The sequence below is a fragment of the Pogona vitticeps genome, chromosome 8, assembly GCF_051106095.1.
Source record: "Pogona vitticeps strain Pit_001003342236 chromosome 8, PviZW2.1, whole genome shotgun sequence".
In the NCBI taxonomy this organism is placed as follows: Eukaryota; Metazoa; Chordata; class Lepidosauria; order Squamata; family Agamidae; genus Pogona; species Pogona vitticeps.
In genome coordinates, this window is record NC_135790.1 from 3,095,778 (window position 1) to 3,120,920 (window position 25,143).

Sequence of the window (25,143 nt, forward strand, 5' to 3'; positions counted from 1 at the left end):
CGCGGCCCCTTGCCTTGCCTCTCTGCCCCCCCTCCCCCCATTGCACGCGAGCCCATGGCCTGGGGGGTGGAGAGTCTCCCTCCCGGCCCCGACGCGCTCGCTGCCCCGCGTCTCGCCCTGGTCGTCCGAACGCGGCCCGGCGTGACTCCCGGCGCCGCCCCGCCTCCCACTCCGCCTCCCGGCCGGCCGGTGGCTTCTTAAACCGGGGCTGGGAAGGCGCCTGGCATCAGGGAGCGAGCCAAGCGGACCGAGAGGCAGGGATCCCGGGCATCATCCGCAGCTGGCAGCAGGAGGCTGAGACCGGCCGGCCGACCGACCCCAAGGTAGGCGGGCGGGCATGGGAGGCAACGGGTCCTCCAGGGACGCATTCTGCACGCGCAGATCTGGAGACCCGTGCTGGTGCTGAGCGCCGGAGGGAGGGAGGGAGGAAGGAAAGAGCCGGGCTTGCTTTTTCTGACACGCGTTTTTTTGGGGGGAAAGACTACATCACCCAGTATCCCCCAGCCAGCACCTGTGAAACGCGTTACGTCGGGGGAGGCGTGTGAATGCTCGGGATCGCGGGCCGGAGGGAGGGCGCTCCCTTGGTCGGCTTATTCCGGGGCTTGAATCGCTGGCCCCCTAGCAGGTGCGGGGCCGGAGCCCTCCGGGATGCTCCAGGAGATGAGAGGATGATGAGGGCAGCAGGGGTTGTTTCTAACTCACCAACAGAATCAGAATTCCTTTCCATCCCTAGCTGGAAATTGTGTGGCCAGGGAGGGCCGTGGCTCTCAGGTCTGTCCAGAGCTGATCTTGGGGGGCGGGGGGGGGGATCCGGTCTGCCAAGAAGGTGCGCCCCCCCCGGGTCCCGATGACGTCATTGTTTGACGTCCTCTCTTGTCCAGAGGGCAAGGGGAGAAAAGGGCATTTGACCCTAAGAGAGAGAGAGAGAGAGAAACTGAATGTTTTTTTCACAGAGCTTGGGAGAGGTACTATCACGGACTGCAGTTTTCAAAGGTGATGCTGGTGGGGGGATTCTGGTAGCTGTAGTCCATGCTGGCCAAGGATTCTGGGACTTGTAACACCCCCCCAGGACTCTTGTTCTCCCTCTCCCCATGCTTCTCCAAGAGAGAGAGAGAGAGAGAATATGTGGTGGAGCGTCTCAAGCACTGGTTCCCAATCTTGGGTCCCCAGACATCTTTGGATGACAACTCCCATAAATCCTGGCCAGCACAGCTGGTGGCAAAGGCTTCTGGGAGTTTTAGTCCAAGAACATCTGGGGACCCAAGGTTGGGAACCATTGCATTCGAGTATTGGCCTAAGACCAGGTCCACCTAATCCCCCCCCCTTCGTAGAGTTTGTTGAGTGACCTTGAGCCTGCTGTGCTCACTCAACATTATCTACCCTGAAGGGTTTTCGTGATGATAAAAATTGAGGGATGGATCAAAGGACCTCACTGGGGAAATGTTGTTGATGTCCCCTCAAATCACTTCCAACTTATGGCGACCCTCTGAATTAGTGACTCGAAAAAGACTTATCATCACCTGCCCTGCTCAGGTCTTACGAACTCCTGGCTGTATTTTCCTTTATGGAGTAGATCCACCTCATGTTTGGTCTTCCTCTTTTCCTGTGGTCTTCAGCTTCTCCTAGCCTTACAGTCTTTCCCAAGGAGACCTGTCTTCTCACGAGGTGCCCAAAGTAGGATCACCTTGGTTTAGCAATTTTGGGCTTCTAGAGGAAGTTCTGGAGACCTGGTGGGATGGAAAAGGTGGGTGAGGCTAAGAGAAAGGACCGGCCCAAGGTAACTCAGTAAGGAGGGCAACCTGGCATTCCCGAAACCTTGCGAAGACCTTGCGTTGATGTTACTTGTCTTCTGGCCACAAGCTATGGTGTCATAGAGCAAGGCTAAGACAGTCCCAGCGTCTGATTTCTCTCTTGCTTATCCAGGCTGAACCAAAAAGCTTGGTGATGCCCGATTTGCCGCACCGTTCTCTGCTTTATCAGGATTGCCTTATCTCACCAACAGTAACAATTTCAGGATTGTATCCTGCTGTAGAGGGATACCGTTAGGGTTCTCCTTGTTTTGTATTGAAAAGAATACTCCTTGTTTTGTATTGAAAAGAATACTCAGTAATATTAAATGCAGATTCAACTCAAGGGGTAAGAAATCCAGAGTCAGCGCTTTGGAGTGACATGAAATAATGCACTCCTCCTGTTTTTAGACACAGTGCTCAAGTGTTGAAAGAGGTCTGTTTGTGACAGCACAGACTTTTTCTTATCTATGCCTCCACGCATCTTGCATTTACCGTGTTTTGTTTTGTAAACACAGCCTTGTGACAGAGTGATTGCTGAGGCACCTCCCTTTGAGAAAATCCAAAAGGAGAAGGAGTGGATCGGAGGAAAGGGCCCATTCCCTTAAGTGAGTCTTTGGATCTTTCGTTTCTTTCCAGGGAGAATTCCAGAGATAACCGTTGCCCTAGCAAAGCCAGTTTGTACAAAGGGAGCATTCGTGGAAGGATGTTCCTGCAGCAGCGAGCAAGACCACTGCTCGTGCCTCAGAACGACCGCTCTCGGTTGTGCACCATCGCCAGGATGGTCTAGGTTCGGTGGATGTTAGGCTAAAAACCACCTGCATTTCTTGTTTCTCATTCAGTTTCAAAACTGCCTTGGCATATTATACATGGAGTGCAAGAACTGGGGAGGGAGAACTATAATAATAGTGCTCATGTGCCGTCAAGCTGATTCTGACTTATGACAACCTCTTTTCAGGGTTTTCTAGGTAGAAAATACTCAGAAGTGCTTTCCCCTTCCCTTCCTCTAGGGGGAGCCCTGGGACGGTGCAGCTTGCCCAAGGCTACCCAGGCTGGCTCTTCTCCCGGGAGGCACAAGTAGGAAACAGAACTCCAAACCTCTGGTGAAGCCTGAACCACTGAGCTATCCAGCCGGCCCAATAAAACTGGAACCCACGATTATCTAATTAAGCTAAATGCTGGAGATTCAGGGTAGACAAAAGGAAGCAGTCCTTCACAGGGCACATAGTTACTTGCAGAAGATGAGCTGACTTGACAGCCACCCGCTTGAAAACCTTTAAAATGGGATCATGCAATTTCATGAAGGATGAGGCCCCCGTGTTTTGGGCAGCAGCATCAAGGAGCAGCATGACTCCCAAAGGATCCCTGTTGGGGAACTTGAATGTAGGCAAAGAGGGTTTTTTTTTTTTGCCCCAGTGTGCCCTCCTTGTGGGCATCTATCTCTTGGGGAACGGGTTGGCTCCATATCGAACAGAATGTGGCACTGGGTAAGCTCTTGATGTGGTCTGACCGGCAGGCCTGGCTCTGCCATTAGGCATGGTGAAACGGCTCCCTTGGGCAGCAAATTCTCTGAGGTGGCAGTAGAGTTCTACTTTCAGGGACCCTGGAAATTGTAGACTTTTTACTCAAGGAAAATTCAGTTGACCGTCTGGGTGTGACTCAGGCAGCAGAAGGTCTTGGACTCGCTGAGCCAGCCAGACTTCCCTGCTGTTCGTATTTAAAGTCTGCAGGTTTGTCAATGATCAGTTAAAAAACCCCACATCCACTAGGTTTCCAAATTCCCCAGACGATGCTAAGAATGGACTGCCTTAGGCCGACCCCTTGAGGAATACTCGGTTCCTTCTCTCGGTCACTGTATCTGCAGACACGGTCTTCTCCACATGGCTACCTTTGGGTTTTTCTAAATTAGCAATATGATACTGAATACTTGGCATGCATAAGAGGACATAATACAGAAAGAAAACAGCTTCCTATTTAAAAGTGGTTTACTGTTCCCTTCTTTTTTGGGGGGGTGCCCTGAGATTCTGCATCTCGACCAAGGCTACACAGTTTTCTTCTCAGTGGAGAATCGAACTCTCAAACTCTGGCTCTGTAGCCAGATACCTAAGCCACCGAGCTGACTTTGGCCTGCGTCCATCACCAATAGCCGTCTGGCTATAATTCATGACATTGATATCCTGGCTATCTTTGACCCTGCCAGGAGCCAGCCACGATCCACTGCTAAGCTTCAAGTCCAAAGGAGCATTTGAATCTAGATCTTCTTGAGCCTTAGTCCGGCTCTAAGCACCGCACACACACCTTGCGGCCTCTTGACATGTTGTTTTTGCTGTAGCGTCCTCTCAGTAGGAAGTGTCTTTTCTGATCGGCTCTCTGCCTGTACCACACCGTCGTTTGGACAGTGTGTGTAAGAACGGATCGGCACGGGTGACCCAGACATGGAGCTAACTGGCTGTTGGGCTGAAATGGGTCCCCTTTGAATCTCCAGGGGCGTCTTATTGGCTTCTGGCAACGTCTAGGGCTCTTTCCCATCTTTTTACTTGACTTGCGACATGGCTTGCCAGACTAGGCTTCTAGCCATATAAACACTGTTGCATTTCTCACACATCTTTGGCCATCTGGCTCCAGTTAGATAGCTTATCGCTATTGAACATCCTTGGTTTTGGCTGTTGAACACAGGGAAAACAGCCGAGGGCTTCAGCACACAGCTGGCAACCGCAAGGCGCAGGCACCCTGGAGGGCTATTGAAAATGGCCCAGGCACGCCGGACAGAGGGCAGGAGCTGTGCTTCGGTCAGTACAATGGTTGAGATTCGTTCATGCCAACAAAGCACTCACGAGCCCACCAGGAGATTTGCAAAATTTTGAGATGAAGTTCAAGATCACACAGCAGCAGCGATGCGGGGAGAAAGAGAAACCCCAGCTTTAGAAGAGCTGAATACTATCCAGCAGTTTGTGTACTATTGATCCGTTTCCTTCATGGATTTCTGGCCTCTTTTCCAGGCTTACGACGCCCATCCCAACCATGCCTAATTCTATCCTTTCTTTCCCTTAGCAATATTTACTACGTGCATCAACAGACTAGCAAGCAAGGGAGCCGTGGCAGCAGAGAGAATCTCCGTTAAGCGTTTGTGTACATCACAAATTAGCCTCCTGCAGCCTGGAATAAGTCGCTTTGTTGGCTCTTCCTCAAAGTTAGAAGAGGGGGACTCTGTGCGCTTCCTGGTGGAGGGTATTCCAGAAGAGAAACCCCTGGTCCTGCTCTCTTACAAAGTCCTTGGAGTTCCTTTTTAAAAAATTCTGAAGAGCTTGGCTTCCTTTTCTAGGATGCCATTCCCCAGGCTATATAAAAGCAAACAGTCTCTCTGACTGGAGACAGTCCGTTTTGCCCTCGGGAGGTTTGAAGGCCTTCTGTGCTCACAAGGATTTTTTTTTCATGCTTTCTAAAACCTGTTTGCATAGTTCACACTAGGAACAAAAGAAGAACCTGCCCGTCTGTTTGTCTTGCTACCGGAAACGAACACCTTTCAATGCTAGGAAAGCTTCCATCTCCCTAGAGGTTCATTTTAGACGGGTCTGTTTAGCTTCAAAATCCTGCACCAGTGTCTGTCAACCTGATGATGCACTAAAACCTCAATATTATCCCCAACCACAGCTTGGGGGTGGAACCAGAGGCATTACTAGACGTTTCAGCAACCAGGTTAAGGTTTAGGTCTGCAGAGGCTGGGAGTTTGATTCCCCCACTGGTGCCTCCTGGGAGAAGAGCCAGCCTGGGTGGCCTTGGGCCAGCTGCACCGTCCCAAGGTTGCCCCTAGAGGAAGGGAAGGGTAATGCACTTCTGTGTATTCTCAGAATACTTTGGGCTCTGCTGTTTCTGCTCCGGGGCGTTGTGTAAAACTGAAAGGGAGGAAGGGAGAGGGCACCAGAAGGTTCCTGTCAAGAACATTTCCTTCTGACCTTGGGCAGGCTTAGCCTGTGTTGCCTTAGACAGAAGGAGGCTTTTGCCTAAGACAGCAAATGTTGGTTGTTGTGAAGAGGTGCCAAATGGCTAAGCTTTACTTGCACAGCCCATGGGTCAAAGAGGGTTAGGCCTTCCACTAGGGCGTTTCAGGTTCAGACCCTGCTTTTGCTTGATGCCCAGTCCCCTTCCCTCTTTTTCAGCCTAATCGAGGGATGGGGAAGGAAAGTAGAAAGGTCGGTGGCAAATTGAACCTCAGCCAGCGATGCTGATTAGAAAATATACCAAAGGGTATTATTATTATTTTTGGGAATCTTCTGGGACGTGATGGAGGGCCTGAAATAGTTAACTTGGTCTTGTTTTCTCTTCTCCCCCCCCCTCCTAATCCAAATTTTCTCCTCTTACTCCTCTTCTGTTTTGTCTCCCTGTCAAGTGACTCACCCCTCTGCTATTCTCCTTCCCCGCTGGCCATTAAAGTGCTGTCATGGGGTGAAAGATCAAAAAGGGTAAAAGATTAATCGTCTCTTCAGTGGTGATCTGCTGAGAACCCCTGGCAGAGATTAGGCTGGCAAAGCTGCGTTTTATCTGACATTTTGGTTTGCAGACTCTTGGTTCAGAAGTGGGATCTGGAAACATGAAACCCTGGCAGGTTTCAAGTCCTCCATTTATAAGATTGCATTGTCACTTAAACTGCAACTTTCTGCACCATCTTTCTATTACCTTTGGCCCATTAGATGTTTTGGCCTCCATATCCCATCGGTCACAGCTAGCACAGCCAGGGATAGGGAACTGTGGATGTTGCAATCCGAAACCTCTGGAGAGCCAAAGTTCCACATCCCTCCTGTGAACTCTGACTGCAGCAGGTCTTACTTCTGAAGAAACACCTATGGGAGTCATGTTCATTTTTGCTGTTGATAAAAGACTTCCTTTTTTTATTTCAGTGTGTGAACGGCTGGCATGCAATGAGATAAAGTCATGTGCTCTCCTGACACTGAGGAAAGGAAGTCTCTAATCGACACTGACTTCTGAACTGCTGGAAATCAGTTGTTGAAAACTACGCTGTAGGAGTTAGGTGTGCAGACATAAGTAGCAGAATTCTGGCTAGGAAAAATAACCTAGCTTCACCACTCCTGCGGTAAATGTTGAGGCCATAACAAGAGTGAGGAAGAATGCAGTCCATTGTCACTGATGGTGTTGTTTCACTTAGATGAGTTTTTAAAACCCAGGGGGGAGGGGAAATAACTATTTTAGTGACTTTTGAGAAATGTGAAAGCACAGAGTTTTAAAAATATCTGGGTTCATTTTACTACTTCGGCAATGAGAAGCTCTTTCCATGGTCTAGGAGTCGGGGCGAAGGAAATAATTGCCTCAAGATGGCAGGCCAGCCAAAACCTACGGGGCAGGCGGGGGCCTCGCTCTTGGCCCTAAGGCTAGGGGAGGCTTTTACTCGCCTGTGGGGAAGTGAGTCAAGGAGGTTAAAAAAGCCCGAGTGGCCAAGGCAAGAGAGCCGAAGACCACAAACCCCATTCCCAGGCCAAGTAACCTACTTTCAACAGCCAGCCGGCGGGAGGGACCTGCAGTGGAGACAGCCAGCCTGGGGCGATGCGACCAGACAGGGTTAAACTACTTGAACAGATGAGTCCGATTGGCTTTAAATCCACCAGTAAACATTGCCCGGCTGCAGCTGCTGCTCTGAATTCGGCTCACGGAGGGGCAGATCCGTCGCCATCTGCTGCGCTTAATGCTGCTTTTGCCGGAGCCAGTAAAGCCTCTTGGAGAAGCCGGTCCGTTCTTGGCCCCTGCCTTGGCAGGCGTGATCTCCTGCTCCAGCCGGAGGCCTGAGGATGTTGTGTTAGATATTCAAGGCTCTGTCTTTTTCCTCTACTTTCTTTTGCTTTTAGGTGCCTGATTGCTTGAAGACTTCAACATGAGACTCGAGAATTTTTTCTTTCTCCTCTTGCTCTCAGGAGCAATCACGACCCTTCAGAGTTCGGTAAGAGTCCGCCACATCAGGGTGGGTGTTGGGGGGGGGGCTTGTGTTTGATGGTGGCTCTTCTTTCCAGCTGTTGGCACATCAGACGGAAGCTCCTGCTGGCCTCCTGGGTCTGTTTTTTTCTTCCATTACTTATTTACTTGCAGCTTTTATTGCCCCGTTCTTCAGGCAAAAGGAATGAAGCCGTCACTGCCGAAGAATCGGGTAGAGACGCCACATTTATGGTCTGCAGGCCTCAACACAAAAGGGGGAAAGAGGGAAGAAAAGATAGAGGGGCAGAAAAGCAAACTCAGCTCTTTGAATGTTCGTTACAAAGTTCAGCAGGTCACGGAGCACTGGCGTGCCTCAGAGGCTGCTGTTTTGTCGGCTTCTGAGGGCACCAGGAATGGACATGAGCTGTTGTTCCCACCCACCCCCCAACAAAGTTCAGCTTGCAGTAACTAACTGCAAACAGTGAGTTGCTTGTAATTAATTATTTCCTCCAGCAATGAATGTACAGTGGAGGGTCCAAGTAGCTGCATAGTCTCTGTTCTTGGCAAGTTTTTCTTCCATGGACAAAATGTCTTCCATGCCTTGGGGATTAAACTTGCAGATAAATGCTGTGTTTGCTTTCTAGTGGGGCCCGCTGCAAAGGAATGGTGATGAGGAAAAGCATGTGCTAGGATGAACATGATGTGTTCTCATGGCTGAAGGTGCAAAATGCAGGACAGGCATATTGAATTGCTTGACGATTGCACCTTCACTGGGGAAAAAACATCAGCCCTTTTGCCGGGTAACTCTTATAGGAGTACACCTTTGGGGTGTGAATCCTGAACGGCCTCTTAAGGTCAACACGGGTTAGAGCCTCTGGCTCTGAAGCCACCCTGAACCTCTTCGCAACTCGTGGATTTGGTGTCGAGCAGCAACATCTGCAAGGGAGCTCAGCTCGTGCACTTTTAAGCGCGAGTAGAAATCTAGAGCTTGGAAAAGCCACTTTTTGGGACTACAAGTCCCAGAATCCCCCACCCCTCATGGTCACTAGTCGGGTAGGCTGGATGGTGGTGTATAGAAATCTCTGTGCAATCGGGGTCCCTTGTTTTATCAGGAGTGGTCTGTTTATCTGCCCATCACCTTCATGGATCTGCAGTGGTTTCTCATTCATGAAAACACATACGTACTTATAAATATGTTTGTTTGCTGCCTGTCTGTTTGTATGCTGTATCAACAGATCTCAGAGTGGGGTACCGATAAAGGCAATCACTTTGAAACGCTTTCAACAAAACCAGGAAGTGGACAGAAGGAAAACGAAGTCGTGCTTTAACTAGATGCACTATAAACACCTTTGATTTGTCGTCTTCTCTCTTTTTAAAAGAGAAGTGAAATAATAAGCATTAAATAACTAAGAGGTCATTTGAGAACCCCAAAGTCCCTGATACTTTGCGTTGAGCTCAGTTATTCATAAGTAACTTCACTGTCAGCAGCAATTTGTAAAAACAAGGTTTTCTTTGCCCCCCGCAGAACCCTACTGCTCGCTTTAAACGAGGAACACGTGGAATAATACGACCCAGGAAAGGTAAGGAATTGAGGGTAACATCCTAACCGGTCGTGGTGGCCCAGGACTTGCTGAGCTGATACTAGCTAGCTGAAGCTGTGTTGAATCCCTAAGGGATCTTGAAATTTACTTAGGATTCATCTCACCTTGACTTAGCTGCCTTGGGTCCTCTTAAGGAGAAAAGCGGGACAAAAATATTTTAAATAAATAAATTAGCCCTTTGCTGTGTAATAGCTGTGTCCCTGGGCTGGAGGAAGTTCAGATCATCTTTTGTAACTCGGCTACTTTCCTGATTCTATTTATTTGTATGCTTTTTTCCCAATCACACACCAGTTAAACCAACCTGTGTCCAGATACTACATATTAGCAAACACAGAAACCTATTACTGTACCTAATTTGCTGGACGGAACCCTACAAATTTTGGAAATAAGGAAACATGGGGATTTTTTTTTACTGGGGGAAGACTTGGAAAGGGGGAATCATAGGAAAAGTGGAGGTCAAGGGTGGTTGCTCTGATAACAGTACAGTTCCCATCTCATGTTCAAAAGAATCAGATGATTTGAACGTCTTGAGAAGCAATTGGAAGAAAAAACGGGTGCCCCTATGACCTCCAGGTAACTGTCAGTGGAACAATAGTGGTAGGGACTAAGTCCTCCCCCCCCCCCCCGATGGGTGATTGGTGATCAGGAACAAAGGAAAATGTGGTACTTGTGTGAGTGTGTTATGTACTGCCAAGTTGTACCCAATCTATAGCAAACTGGCTGAATAGCTCAGTGATTTAGATCTCTGACTGTGGACCCAGAGGTTGAGCGTTTGATTCCCCCTTTGTGGCTCCTGGGAGAAGAGCCAGCCTGGGTAGCCTTGGGCAAGCTGCACATAGTCCCAGGGCACCCCAGAAGAAGTACTTATTCTCTACCTAGAAAAGCCTGGAAAAGGTCACCCTACGTTGGAACTGACTTGATGGCACACAATTATTATGAATAAAGTTTTGAAGGCATGGGAGATATTAGAGGAGTGGTTCTATCAGTGCCCACCCCCTGGTGAGTGTCTATGCCTGAACAAAGATTTGAACCCAGGTCTCCTGAGTCTTTATCCAACTAAACTACACTGGTACTTAAGAGGGTGAGGAATGGTGCTGTGGGATCTGTCTTCAGAGGAGGGTTTCCCATCTCTTGATTACAGTCGTGTGCAAAGACCAGATAACCCAACAGATCTACCAGCAAAGGGAGATTTGGCTGCGGCAGGCGAACAGACGCATTGAATACTGTCGTTGCGAGAGCCCCGGTGTCTTTTGCCATGCAGTGCCTGTTCAAGGTGGGTCCCGGTTAGGCGTTGGGCGCATTGCGAATGAGGAAACGGGGGCGGATGGGACCAGAACTTTCATGGCTACCTTCAATGAATTCCAGAAGGTTCCCGGGACTCTGGTTCATGGCAGAAGTGGTTTAGTTGTGGTGGTACACGCAACATAACCTTTGCTCTGGAACCGTGGTTCCCAATCTTGGGTCCCCAGATGTTCTTGGACTAAAACGCCCAGAAGCCTCCATCACTCGCTGTGCTGGCCATGATTTCTGGGCAGAGGATGGGCAGCCCAAGGCTCTGGACCTCCACGAATCTCTCGACCTGATTTCAAAAGTCCTGTTGCTCTTCTGTTTCTCCTATGAGGAGCTCAAGGTGGAGAGACATTGAGGCCATTGAGAGCGAGACTCTGGTTCATGTCTTCGTGATCGTCCCTCTAAGTTTGGGGCACGTAGATCTGCTAAGAGATGCCGAACCAAGAGGAACGCAGGCAGGGGGCCAGCCCTACTGTTTGACTGAGCAAGGCAACTGCCTCAATGGCTGAAGGACAGCCGTGTGAGCTCTCTGTGAATTCCTCGTGTCTCCTCTGCCCTCAGCCATTCATTTTGCTGGAAGGCAACAAAGCGTATGTGCAGCCCACGTTGCTGGTCTGGAAAAACCCCCTAACCCTAACCTGTTGCCTTGATACGCAGGTAGAGGATGCTGTCCGCTCTGCCACCAGTCTCTCTTTGCCCACCAGTCCAGTTGGCATGGCATGGGAGTGGAGGGTTCCATGCGGGCACCAAAATGTCTTGAATACAGGCTCACAGTTTTGCCCACTCTGAAGTCCAGCCGGTCTAATTCTCTAAGTGGAGAATTCTCCTTGCTCCTGTCACCCGAGATCCTTCCACTGGGGAGATCCAGACCTAAACCAAGAACCCTCCACAGAAGAGATGCCCTCGAACCTCAGAAACTTAGGACCATGTCATGAGGGTTAAAGGCAGGAAATAGAGTGTCACGAAAGGAGACAAACGAAGATGGTCTTTTACTTTCCATAACAGGCTGCCTGAGGCCGCAGTGTCTCAACCGGGGCCGATGCCAACAAGCCTTATACTCGCCCAGCCTCTTCATCTGCTTGTGCCCACCAGGCTTCTCCGGGAAACACTGTGAAATTGGTGAGTAGGAAGAGCACAAAAGTGTTGGCAACGGACGAACACTAGATGCATAAAAATCCTCTCAGTGCGTGCACCTCAGTGGCAGAAGTCCCAGCAGGAATGGGGTTGTCTCCCACAGTGTTTTCACTGAGGTGGCAGCTAAAAACACCTGAGGCAGATGGCATTGTGAAGCAGGAAAACGTGTGGGGTAGGATTGTCCTGTAACGGTTCCGTTCAAATTCCAGGCAGCCTCCAACAGCCTTATCTTCTTGATCCTGTTGCAGAGCTGCAGTGGTGCACAGCTGCCCCGTGGACTAAGTGCCACCTCCAAGGGCAGATCGTGGCAGTAACCCATTCAGGGAATAATTTTTTTTGGTAGAATGTTCAAACAAAAAAGGGCTTGTAGGAACCAGAAAAGGGGTAACATTTAACTGAGTTTCAGGAGCCGTAGACTCCTCTGACCTAGTTGGGTCCACTGGTGGGTCCCATGTTTGGCTCAAGGGTCTCTTGACTCTTGCCCGTTCCCTTCACCGGGGTGTCTGTCTTCCTCAGCAACCCGGGCTCTTTTCACCAGGGAGGCCAATTGCTGGTCGCTCTTCGATCCAGCCCTGGGGCTCTGTCGGTATCGCAAGCAAGATACCTCTTAGAGCAAAGGCCGGTCTGCCCAATGTGAGGGCCGGGAGGTGAGAGTCCCCTCCCTGGAGGTCCTCCTTTACCCCGACCTGACAGACCAGCCCCCTCCCTCTCATGCTGGCTCTGGCCTTTTTCGCTGGCTTTTCTCTGCCAGGATCCGATCTGGGTGGCTTTCGGTTCCCTGGGTTCAGCCTCTGCCTCTGTTTTTGGCAAGGTGGCTCCTATCTCCCTGTGATGCTGGGGGTAAGCCCTCTCTTCCTCTGCAGCGCCACCTCCATGGGCAGGGCTTCAGTTTGGGGCCGTCCGTCTTGAGAGGGGGGCCCTCTCCTCCCTTCCCAGGTCTGCCCCTCCCCAACCCCTCTGGTGTGAGTTGGGTAGGTGCTTCGGCCCCCTGGGCTGGTGCCCTATCGCCCGCCGACCGGGGTGCTCACCCCACCATCCTCTTTACAGTGATGATCCCTTTTAAAATTTTTGTTGACTCTGCTCACGGACAGGACAAGGGAAGAAGTCGGGGTAGAGACCTATGATGCTTTGCTTCTTTTTTTCATTCAGACACCAAAGCGTCTTGTTACCAGGATGCAGGAGAGACGTACAGAGGGACGTGGAGCGTTACGGAGAGCGGAGCGGAGTGCTTAAACTGGAACAGCAGTGCCTTGATCAATAAGCAGCACAACGCACACCGGCCGGGCGCCATGAGGCTGGGACTGGGCAACCACAACTACTGCCGGTGAGGATTTGGACCTCGTAGAGGCTCAGTCGGTTGGGTCCAACCCCATGGTGTGTCGCCACATCCAGATGCTTTCGATCACGCTGCCTGCCGTGTCAAGCTAGGCCGGCCCCCTCCCTCTTCTGCTTCCAAGTCATAAGGGAGGGTCTCCGGAATGCCACATTTATTGGATTTAGAGATTTTTTAAAAGATATTTTTAAATTCTTTTTAGTTGTGATTTTAATATTGATAAATCTTTTCTTTGCTTTAGTATAGTTTTTTTTTAAATTAAAAAAATCTGTGATTATTGCATAGTTTTAATTGTAAGCTGACCTCGGTTCTCTATGGAGAGAAAGGTGGCCTATAAATCGCACACACACAACACACAAACACACGCACAGAGAGAAAAATAAAATACTTTCTTGTATTTGACTTCTACACGGGCTGGTGACATTTATAAACTGCCGCCGCTGGGAAAGTGTTCCTGTCCTTTCAAGCAAAGGCAAGGCTGCTTACGGTCTAAAGAGAGACGACACAGAAGAAAAGGGTGAATGAGGAAGGAAAAAGAAAAAGAAGAATTTCTCCAAGCTCAGGTTCTTGATCTCACAAGATTTGGCCGCCTAGTAGAAGAAAGCTGGAGGGCCGATGTGGAAGAAGGGAAGCCCGGCCCTGCTTTTCAACCTTCAGATCAATTGTTGACATTCTTAAGGATACTTTATTCAAACATGCCTATGAATTGTTTTACAAACGAGCGCATTTGTTTTGGCTTTGCTGGGGCTGCAGAGTTTGTTTTGATTTCCTGTTAACAAGGAAAGCTTAACCACCACCTTGGCCATGTTTCTGTTCTCTTTAGAAATCCAGACATGGATTCCAAACCGTGGTGCTACGTTTACCAAAAGGGAAAGTATACTTGGGAGTACTGCAGCATTCCTGCTTGTTCCAACAGTAAGTTCAAGGCCCACGATGGCACTGGGGGGGGAAAAACGGGTCAGGGGATGGCGCAGACTAGAAGCTTGTTCCTCGTTGCGGTGGCTTTCACTTCCAAATGCAACTCAGCTCTTGCTTCTGTTCCTGTTATTTTCTGTTATGGTCGGTCCCTCTTTCCCCCTGGAAATGCTCTTTGAGAGGACCAAGAATCATGGAGGAGAAAAAGAAAAGGCAAAAGAGGGATTGAAACTGGTAGACAAACACATCCAAAATTATGTGCAGGGGCACTAGCGTGTGGAAGGGGGAACTTTATTGCTTGGAGGAGAATAAACTTTAACACCCATGCGCTTTTACTCCAAGGATGTGGCAGGAGCGAAACTCCTCCTTTAGGGGCTCGCAAGAATTTTTCTCCAAAGCAGCCAGGGCTGAGCGCAGATGGCTGGCCCTAGACAAATGCGGCCTCTGGCAGGATGCCGCCTTTCTCTATAGTATGATCTGTGGTTTGTTCCTGGGAATTGGGGCTGTGCAAGAACTTCCTGCCAGACATCCAGATGTATCTGCAACATCCTTTCTTGTTCATTCTTTTCATTCTCCCCTCTTTCTCTTCTTTTCTTGCTAAAATTTGTAAGGAATGGGGCAGTTGGCATTGGGAGGGGTGGTCAGAAGAGAGGAGAGGGAGACGTTGGACTCCATGACATGGCTCGGATCTAAATCTCTCATGTGCGCATGCGCAGGCGCACAAAAGACCCAGAGAGAGCTGTGCCTCCTGCTGGACTCTGGCCTGGACCCTTCTTTTTTTAAAAAAGGGCATTACACTAACTCGTGTTGAATCTACTCCTCTGCTTCCCCTATATATGCTTTAATTATCTCTCCAGGGACATCAGTACCCATGGGGCTCCACAGGAGGAGCATGGGATAGCTAGCTCTGGATCTCTTGATAGTTCTCTGGGTGATTGACTGTAGATCAACAAAGCTCTCTTACTCCTGTTTGTCTTCCTACACAGACAGCAAGACTGTGATCCTGTGCACACACTTCCTTGCATGATCCATGGGCACATTGTGTGTTTTGGTACCTTAGGGTTGCCAAGCTGGAAACTGGATCTTTCTGTTTAAGAGTGCTAGTGCAAATGAATGTTTCATGAAAATGTGTGTAGCCATCATTCTGATTGTCTCTCCGTCTCTCTGTCTATCCATCCGTCCATCCATCTCTCTCAGTCTGTGTCCCTCACCTGGCCAGCTCTGTGCAACTCTCCAATGACCACTTTTAAGCGTTTTGTGTCAGTATCTTGTCTGTAGTCTCTTGGCTTGTGCCTAACAGTAAATATATATATATATATGTAGCTTACTTCATCCTAGTTCTTTCCTCCTGCTCTCGGCTCTGATTGGAAGGCCTCGCATTTTAAACTAAAGGACGTAGGACTCTTAAACCTACAATTTGCTTTCTCTTTCTCCGCATGGTTTAGTAAACAAATGCAATGCAGGTTTCTGCGCTAAAGGGGCTTACAATATAAACCCCAGAGGAGGAGGGGAAACGGGGGGGGGGAGCGGTAGGGATAAAGATTGGATCATAAGAGGTGAAGAATTTAGTTTGGGGCTTGTTCAGCACCTCCTCCCGGTGATCGGAATGAACAGCCCACGGACGTGACACGGGAGCAGCTCTTTCTGGATTAAACATGCCCCCCTTTCCCCCCCCCCCACCTTGCCACAGAGCAACACACCTGTTATTCCGGAAGGGGTGCCGACTACCGAGGGAGTGAGAGCCGCACGAGGTCCGGGACCACTTGCCTGAGATGGGATTCCCACCTGATTTCTGGCAAAGTCTACACTGCCGTGAGGACGGATGCTCAGCAGCTGGGCCTGGGGAGTCACAACCACTGCCGGTGAGCAGAGTGCTTGGTTTCTCTTCCGAAGACCCTTTTTTCCCCCCATTTAAAACAACAACTTGTTTGTACAATCACAGAAGTAACCTCTCCTAGAGGTTGCTTGCCTTCCCTGGGACAGCTCCGGAAGCGATGCAGACGGATCCAGACCTAACCAGACAGCACACCCACTATGGCTGGGAGATCAGATGGGACACGTTACCTTTTTGAACGTCTCCTGAGACAGACGTTTGGTCCACCTGGACCGGAATGGCTCTCCATCGCCATGGTTCTCTGCCTTTGCCCCTCCTGTGTTTTGAGTTTCACGTCCCATAAACGCCAGACAAGCCTGGCCAGGGGACATGGATTCGAGGAGCTGCGAGTTCAGAAACATGGAGGGTCCGGAGTGGAGAGAGTGTGTGGAGGGCCTTCAAATGGGAGTCTTTCCCAGTCGGTCGGAGAAAAAGACCACCACGTTTGCTATGATGAGCTAAAATTCAGATGTCTCTTGGAAACAAAGCCAGAGCTTTGAAATAGGGGAGAAATTTGAATAAGGATTGCAGAAGCATCCACAGTGAACCCAGGGTGAGATTTTTGCATAACAAAACATCCGTTGCTGGCGAATATGAGAAGAAACTGCAGGAAGACAGGGTTTTTTGGAGGCTCCTAGAACCCATGCAGTTGTTTTCAGTGTGATGTACTATGTTTTAGCTCAGCCTGGACTTGCTGGGGGATCATGGGGGCTGTAGTTCAACACATCTCAAGCGTGCCAGGGTTTAGGGAAGGCTATTTTAAAGGTAAAGGTAAAGGTTCCCCTTGACAATTTAGTCCAGTCATGTCCGACTCTGGGGTGCGGTGCTCATCCCTGTTTCCAAGCCGTAGAGCCAGCGTTTGTCCGCAGACAATCCTCTGTGGTCACGTGGCCAGCGTGACTATATACGGAACACCATTTACCTTCCCACTGAGGTGGTACCTATTTATCTACTTGCATTTTTGCGTTTTGCATGCTTTCGAACTGCTAGGTTGGCGGGAGCTGGGATGAGCGATGGGGGCTCCCTCCGTCATGTGGATTCGATCTTACGACTGCAGGTCTTCGGACCTTGCAGCACAGAGGCTTCTGTGGTTTAACCCGCAGTGCCACCACATCCCTCTGAAGGCTATTTTAGACATAGACAAACAGTATGGTATTCTGCAGTGCAGCCTCTGGTCATTTATCCCAGGCCACTCTGGAGTTTCACAGCCTCTGGAGAACTTGAGTACTTCCCCGATGTGAGAAGTTCAGCTTCTGAAATAATCCTCTCCTCCTCGTGTCCTGCAGAAATCCTGACAACGACACCCGGCCGTGGTGCCACGTCCTCAAAGCTGGCCAGCCAAAATGGGAATACTGCGACGTCCCAACCTGTTGTAAGTCACACCTCCTGGGTCCTCCTGCCTGGGGCCACAAATACTTAATGGTGACTGCCCAGTCCCTTCTGGCCGTGGCTCCCCAGTAGAGCGTCTGCCTCGTGTGCAGAAGGCCCAGGGTTCAATCCCTGGTTTATCCCTGTAGGGCTCAGAGAGAACCCTGTCTGAAGCCCTAGGAAGCCAGGGCTGCCAGCCCGAGATGGGAGTATTAGGCTAGATGGTCCAACGGCCTGATTTAGCGGAAAGCAGGTTTGTAGGTTGCTTCACACTGGCCACCGGGAAGCCTTGAGGGGGTTCATGGACAGGCCTGCCTTATGAACCTCGAGAACTCCTCTATGCAAACCCAACATCCTGCCCCATCCAGAAGAATCCTGGGGACCCCAAAGTGGGGAAGGGGCTCTGAGGAATCCTTTACAGAGGCAGCAGGATTTGTCTTTGATTGCTTGCATTTTCCCTCAGTCTTGAGGATTGAAGCAGGCGGGGGGAGAGGTGGAAGGAGGACGGTGGCGAGGGAGAAAGTCTGGGTCCTTGGAGAGCATCGTGGCTCAGGGTCCCTGCCCCTTAGAGCTGCTGCGAGTGTCACTGATTACAGCCAGGGCCCTATGCTTTATTTCTCTCTTTTCTCCTCTCCTCTCCCACACGACCCGCTGCCAGCCACCTGTGGGCTGAGGAAGCACAGGGTGGCCCATTTCCGGATCAAAGGAGGCCTTTATTCGTATATCCAGTCCCACCCTTGGCAGGCCGCCATATTCGCCAAATACCCTCGTTCAGAAGGCTTCGTCTGCGGTGGGATCCTGATCGGTTCCTGCTGGGTCCTCTCTGCTGCTCATTGTTTCGAAGACAGGTAAGACGCCAGCCCTTCATTTGTCTGCTGGATTTCCTGCCTCCCGGGGATGTCCTTTGGAAATGGAGGCTCTTTTTGGCTAGATGGGACCCCGTTTATGCAGTGAGCAATTGTATAGATATTGTTTTCTTTCCAAGTAAATGAGAGGTAGGCGCCCCATCCCCTAGCTTGGACAGGAACAGTCGGGCAGGGTGGGTGAAGTCTGGAATCAGAACATGGAAGAGTTACTTTTTAAGGACATAATTCATTGAACTCCCTGCCTGCATGGCTTGTGCTGGACTTACTCTGAAGCCTTGTTTATACCTGGGCTTTTTAAAAAAAAAAAATTATTAAACAAACCTCCGACCTAAACAACATAAAACCAACACCACAATAAAATGCAATTGCGTAATACACCAGTGCCACCCTCACCCTCAGGGCTAGCATTAATAATATTTTAGATTTCATTCAGTCCATTTTCTCTCCAAAACTTCATTGTTTCTTCCCTCGATGTATAGCCCTTCCCTCTCCGAAATATATCTTCCAAGAATACACTCCGTATTTTCTTAAAATCATTATTTTTTGAATAGTGGATGGTGGACTCAGGAGAGTGAATGCGACCCCCTGCCTCCCTGGACGTTGCCTTGTGGTTGTTTCAGTCCAGAGGCTTCTTTTTTAAAAAAGAAAAAAAAAGTTGCACTCAAAAAAGGGAAAGGTCACCCCACATTTTCTCTTCCGCAGGCCTCGTCCCAGTCGCCTCAAAGTGGTGCTGGGCAGGACTTCCCGGGTGACTCGGGAGGAGACCGAGCAGCTGTTCCAGGTGGAGAAATACACCTTGCATAAAAACTTTGACGGGAAAACCTTTGACAACGACATTGGTAGGTCTTCTCCTCCCCGCTTGTGGCCTTGGGTGAGCCACTTCTAGGTGGCCCCCTCCGTCCTCACAGCTCTCTGATTTCCCTTTTGTGTCCCCCCCCCAATTTTTTTCCAGCTCTCCTAAAGCTGAAGTCTGTGTCGGACGAGTGCGCAGTAGAAACGGACTCGGTTCGTCCCGCCTGCCTCCCGGATCCGGGGCTGGAGATGCCGGACTGGACAGAATGTCAAGTGTCCGGCTATGGCAAGCATGAGGAGTGTAAGCAAGCTCCTCTCTCTCTCACCCCAGCTTTGGCCTGAGTTTATTAAGATATTTAGAGCCACAAGGGCCTCAAATCAGTGATGAGTATCTGGGAAAGAGATCGTCTCTTTTTAAAATTAGAATTTACCCACATCCAGACATTCCTTCATATTTAGGATAAAGAAACCCCCAAAGGAATTAAAAATAACAGCTGTGAGAGAATCAGATCTGTCTGGGAGGCTTTGCTCTTAAGTGTGGCCACGTCCTTCTTCCTAAGAGGCTCCTTTTCTTTAACAGGTATACGGCATGCAGGGACCTCGTCGTCCTTTCTATGCCGGAAACAGTTTTAGCATTTTACCTGTTGAATTTGGTTTGTGCAAAGTGGAGGGTGGGTGGGTGAGGTGAAAGAATTTTGTTTCAGTTTAAGAATTCATCAACATCCAGAAATGTCTTCACGGGTGGGTTGGAAAACAACTTGGGCTCCGTAAAATCGGAGAAAATTGCCCCTCGGCCATGTCTTTAGAGTTAGCACCACGAGTAGGGAAGCAATCCAGAAAAGAACAAAAGATTAAGAACAAGTATCAATTACTGTTGATCGCACCTCAGCTTTCAGGATACGGATCCTTCCATAATACAGCTTATAAGGAACATCAACAAGCATCTGTAGACTATAGGTTTTTAAAAAATATATTTATGTATATATCTAAAAATAGGTAATTTGTGTCATTCACGCAGGGAAGGTGTTGATCAGTATGTGTGTTTGTGTGACTCCACTTGATGTGCTGAGAAGCATCTGCCATCTTCACCAGACAAATACACACACAGATACACCTTTATAACATGTTTTGAAAAATAAAAGAGCCAACAGGACCACCAAAATACATTGTGGCCAGACCTGCATGATATAGGAGACAGTCTCTCAGCTACCCTGGACTCCTGCCTTTGGCTGCCAGGTATCCTGGTGCTAAGAGGGGTTTTTTTGCTGCCTGCTAAGCCCTGGAATCTCCAGGCAAAGCTCAGTTCTGTGGTTTAAGCAGGAAAACTTGGGGGGGGGTGTTCATGTGTGTGTGAGAGAGAACATCCTGGGTGTGACAGTGTCTTCCTCAGATGGATGCCCCCTTCTCCTTGCCTTCTAGCAGGCCTGATCTGGTTGCTGCAGGGCAGGGGGGGGTGCTCAATTTTGGGAACGGCTTTTGTTGGTGCTGAGGCCGAGGTGAGTCCGAGTGGAAATGGCCTGCAGTTGGAGAAGTGTCCTTGGGCGATGCTCACTTGCTACACAAACATCTTTTTTTCCTCCTGAGTTTCAAGCAGGAAGAAAGGTCTGTAAGCTGGATTCCTCTCCGATTACTAACTGATCCAGATGACTGGGCTGTGTTTACCGAAAAGCATCTGGCTTTCATTAAAGCAAGCCAGAGCCTCAAAGCGCCCCCTCCCACTCCCATCTCTGGGCCATAGTTCTCAAAACAAAACAAAGATATTCTGATGAGTGGACAGCTCAGGAGACTAGTTCTCATTGAGGTGGCCATCTGGGCTACATCACTGCAGAGGGCAGGGATGGCATGATGGAATACCTATCTGTTTTTACAAAGTGTTCTGTACTCAGAAATTGTAGCTGTTTCCCGACCTCTAGCTTTCTGTGGGCAAGAGCATACTTTTTCCCCCATAGGCTTTACCCTTCTACTTTCAAATCTTTATAATCTTGAGGACTAGGGACATGCTCTTTAAAAGGAGAAAATGGAAGAAGAAGAAAAAGCCACAGCTGAGGTTCTCAACTTCAGGTGTCCACCTGCCTACCCATCTCTCATCACCCACTTTCCTGTTCTATTCACAGTTTCTCCATTTTATTCTGAACGTCTGAAGGAAGGACAAGTGAGGCTGTATCCAGAGAGTCAGTGCACACCGGCCCGGCTTGCAAACAGGACTGTCACCAAGAACATGTTGTGCGCAGGGGACACCAGGCAGATTGATGATGCCTGCAAGGTAAACTCGGTTCTTGAGATGTCACGGAATTCCTTTTTCAGATCAGAGGCAAAGCTTAGCATCTTGCTGTCGATGACGGCTGGTCAGCTGCCTTTTGGGAGCTCAGAAACCAGGCGTAACGATAAGATGCTTCCCTGTTGCAAATTTCCAGGATCTGGTATTTGCAGATACACTGCCTTGGCATTTGGGGGTTCCATTAAGCTCTTAGTTGCTGTCGTTTTTTAGTTATTGATAATTTCAAGATTTTGCCTAACTCTTTCACCACACAGTGCAAGCTCTCCAGCTGCTTTAGGTCAGAATTAAAGCTTTGCCTCCAAATGTTTTTAAAAATTAATCTTGAATTTCTCAACCAGAGCAGTTCCTGCACATACACCTTCGTGTTGTTCCCTTTCTGTCAACAGTTTATCTGTTGCGGGGGGAAGGTTTTTGCTGCTCCTCCCACCTGTTTTAGGCTCTGTGTGTGTGCACGCAAGAGAGGGAGAGAGAGGGAGTGTGTGTTTACTTGTGTACATGCTTTTTTTCAAAACTAGCTTCTTGGGCTCCAGCGCAGGAGGCCTTCAAGAGAAACTTACGCAACCCTCTGCCAGATCTGCTTTGACTTGGATTCCTGCATCGAACAGGGGGTTGGACTGGATGGCCTTAGAGGACCCTTCCAATTCAATTCATCTATGATTCTGGGAGGTCCAATGCAGTAAACTAAGATTTCCAATCTATTGACTGGGTTTGTGATAAAGCATTTAAGTTTCAAAGGGGCCGAGCAGCATCTAGTTTGGATCAGCATTGCAGTGAAGCGTTGATACCCCCGGAGGTCCCATCCAAACCACACTCCATTTCACAGTGAAGTTTTGTTGGTTTTGACAATGCCTTTTAACCTATTTTGGTGCCAAAATATCTAGGTCTCATCTTGCTCAGAACATGAAGCCCTGGATCCCGGTGGGATATGCATGAGAGCCACTCCTCTTATCCTTTGCTTTTCGTTCCTTCGCTGCTGCAGGGCGATTCCGGAGGGCCTCTGGTCTGCCTGAAAGACGGCCACATGACTCTCGTCGGGATCATCAGCTGGGGGGTGGGCTGCGGAAAAAAGGACACCCCGGGCGTTTACACAAAGGTGGTTCACTACTTGGAATGGATCCAGGAGAACATGGCTTCATAAGGCACCCGCCGGATGCTTCCTCCTCGTTCTTCACTCCAGGGTCTCCTTGCATCAGGGAGACACCGTTGGTGCGGACGTGAGAAGCTGACCCCAGGGATGTAGGCTGGCATTCCAGAAGCGATGCACTTGGCAAAGTGCCTTGCTTTGGACTACAGTTCCCATATTCTCTCCCTTTCGCCATGGTGGCCCCTGGGAGACATAGTGTAAAAAAAGATGCTTTCCTAAGCTCTGTACATTTCTCTCCTCTCTTGAAGCAATTGAGTTGTCTTGAGTTGCGGTTCATGCAGGACCCGTCCTCTGTCATGGAGCCCGTGCATCCGAAACTCCTCTTGGGAAGGAGGAGGGATGTGCTCTCTAGCCAGGGAGTCCCACTGAACTGAACAGAGCTGATTTCTGAGTAAACCAACACAGGCTTGCATTGTCAGCGAATTCCCCCAAAGCACTGAAAGTTGGACATCTGTGCATTAAATTTTATTTTAAAAGTGGGTCCGTTAGAGGGTGCACAGAGATGTGGGGCAGTCAAGTTTCATGGGGGTGAACGGCAATTGTTTGGAATTGCTCCTGCTAAATCCCTTCTATTGCTATAAAGCAGTGGTTCCCAACTTTGGGTCCCTGGATATTCTTGGACTACAACTCCCAGAAATCATGGCCAGCATGGCGAGGGATGAAGGCTTCTGGGAGTTTTTGTCCAGGAACATCTGGGGACCCAAGGCTGGGGACCATTGCTGTAAAGGCTTTTGAAATGTGGGGGAAGAGAGACAGTAAAGGGGGAATTCTCTCACTCTGTCTCTTACCTTTTCATGTGCCTGGTGCACAGTAATAAATGGCAGATCCAGCTTTTTTTGGGAGGGGAGGGGAGCATTTGCTGGTTTTGGGTTTCTTGAAACGTAACGGAGCTCCTCCCTCTTTGGACCATGCATGTACAAAGCAAGGAGGGGGTAAAAAAGAAAGAGACCCTTTGGGACAAAAAGTGGCTTCCTTGGCCGGGAAAGTGATTCTGATTTTGTTTTAAAGTAGTAACCAAACTCCAGCCCCAGAAACACACTTCGGCCAAGCTGCCGTTTAAGATTCGCTCCTACCAGCCAGCTGTTTTGTTACTTTCATCTTTCTTCGTAAAACATTTTAAGAATATTATTTTTCTACTGTGTGGGCATTTGACATTATTTCTTGAAGACAAAAAGCATGCTCCGATTTCCTGACGTACGTTTGAATTACGGAGACGTCTTTTGTCGATGCTGCTCGGAAAAGCAAGGATGTAACTTTGTATTGAGTGTATTAAACGAGACACATGGACCGGACCTTCTCTTCGAATCCATGGGTGTGTTTTGCATTTTCGACGGTGAGGAATTTGCTAACCGACAAAAAAGGGGCCAGCGATTCTGGAGGAGGGCTTGGATTCAAATTTAAGGGCACAGTGGCTGCAGCGTGGCCGTGTCTTTGTTATACCTGAAACAGACAAACAAGGCTAGGTCTCTGGAACAAAACGACAGCCAAATCAAAAGGGAAACACATAGAAAAGCCTCCTGCAACCGTTGTAGACCAAAGCACGGTGGATTGTAGTTTTTTGGGGTTTTTTTTTTTTGGAGTAAGCCCTTCCTTCCTCTCCTCCCAGCGTTGACCCTGCATCTTCCTGCCCCCAATCTAAAGGAGCTCTCCTGAATTACATGGGTGGAACTATAGCTCCCATGCTCCTTAGTCAGCTAGGGAGTGTGGAGCATTTGAACCCAAACCTATCTAGAGGATGCCTCGTTGGAGGAGGCTGCCCAAAGCTGAAAGTGGGGTCAGGAAGGGCCCAAACTTTTCAGGGGCTGAGAATGGAGGGCCTCTCCTGCCTCCAAGGGGGCCCGTCTGCTTGTGTCTGTTTTCAGCTTCAGACTAGGATTTTATTTAAAGCTGATGACGAGAAGCCCCAGACTATTGGGTGTGCTGGCGAGAGCATTGAGATGTGTAATCCATGAACATCTGGAAACACACCCGCCCATCCCAGTTTTGCGGCCACAGATCTATAGTCAGGCTAAGCTGGAGGCTTCTCGGGGGGGGGGGGGAGCGTGGAGAGAACGCTGCTGCTCTTCTCTTTGACAGCCACCTCGAGATGTACATCTGCAGGTTGCAAGTTCAAGTCCCGGGCGGGGTCTGACAAACGCCAACTCTCGGAAGGCCAGGATCAAAAGTAGGGTCACAAAGTCAACCAGGAAGAAGTGAGTTGCAGCACGCCATGAAATCCGTCGAGGGCTAGCGGTTGTTGGTAGGAGAGTGCCAGATCAGCCTGCTAAGAGGGATTAAGTGGGGAAGAAACATCAGATTCCAGGCCAGCGAGTAAAACGGAGATACAAATGGACAGCATCCAGGACCAAAGCACTCGTATTGGTTTTCAAGAGGGAAAAAACACTTCCATCAAGTGCTTTGGCACAGACTGGCTGACGGCAGGATTAAAGCCAGTGGGGAATGGTGGCTAAGGCATTCGCTTAGAACTGGGGAGACCAAGGTTCAAATCTCCACTCAGGCACGAACTCATAGGGTAACCTTTAGCTAGTTGCACTGTTGGCACTCACCTACCTCAGAGGGTTGTTGTGAGATCAGGTGGGAAGTGGGGAACACGTGTGTGCACACAGCTTAATGACTCCTTAGATCAAAGGTACAATTAAAATGGAATACATGCATACATGCATGCATAGTGACAGCTTGCAGACAACTGAGCCAGTTGCCTGTTTTACTCTATGAACCATGCCGTCAAATCTATATGTATTTGCTTCTGACTTACCAGCTATTACGGATTCCCACACATCTCTCCACTCTGGCTGAAGTGAACAAAGATGTTGTCCAGAACACATTATCAACATCCCTGTTAT

At 49.3% G+C, this 25,143-nt stretch overlaps 1 protein-coding gene across 2 annotated transcripts; it reads left to right on the forward strand.

Moving 5' to 3' along the window:
• Positions 1-203: 203 nt before the first annotated feature.
• Positions 204-23,592, forward strand: PLAT (plasminogen activator, tissue type). Of its 2 annotated transcripts, XM_020780242.3 has the most exons (14): positions 204-323; positions 7,643-7,734; positions 9,232-9,286; positions 10,449-10,580; positions 11,603-11,716; positions 12,881-13,055; positions 13,888-13,979; positions 15,670-15,841; positions 17,139-17,224; positions 17,879-18,068; positions 18,789-18,925; positions 19,039-19,179; positions 20,993-21,141; positions 22,136-23,592. In XM_020780242.3, exons 2-14 carry the CDS (start codon positions 7,669-7,671, stop codon positions 22,292-22,294), a joined length of 1,668 nt encoding a protein of 555 aa, XP_020635901.3. In that variant the 5' UTR covers positions 204-323; positions 7,643-7,668; the 3' UTR covers positions 22,295-23,592. The 2 variants fall into 2 exon arrangements, with proteins under 2 accessions (XP_020635901.3, XP_072835029.2); XM_072978928.2 differs by lacking the exon at positions 204-323 and having other exon boundaries at positions 7,267-7,734.
• Positions 23,593-25,143: the final 1,551 nt, after the last annotated feature.

Bases quoted from the DNA above. Each gene is read 5' to 3' on its own strand.
- PLAT (XM_020780242.3), top strand. From the start codon at position 7,669: ATGAGACTCGAGAATTTTTTCTTTCTCCTCTTGCTCTCAGGAGCAATC. The intron at 9,287-10,448 runs GTAAGGAATTGA...TCTTGATTACAG, and splicing joins AATAATACGACCCAGGAAAG to TCGTGTGCAAAGACCAGATA. The intron at 13,056-13,887 runs GTGAGGATTTGG...TGTTCTCTTTAG, and splicing joins GGCAACCACAACTACTGCCG to AAATCCAGACATGGATTCCA.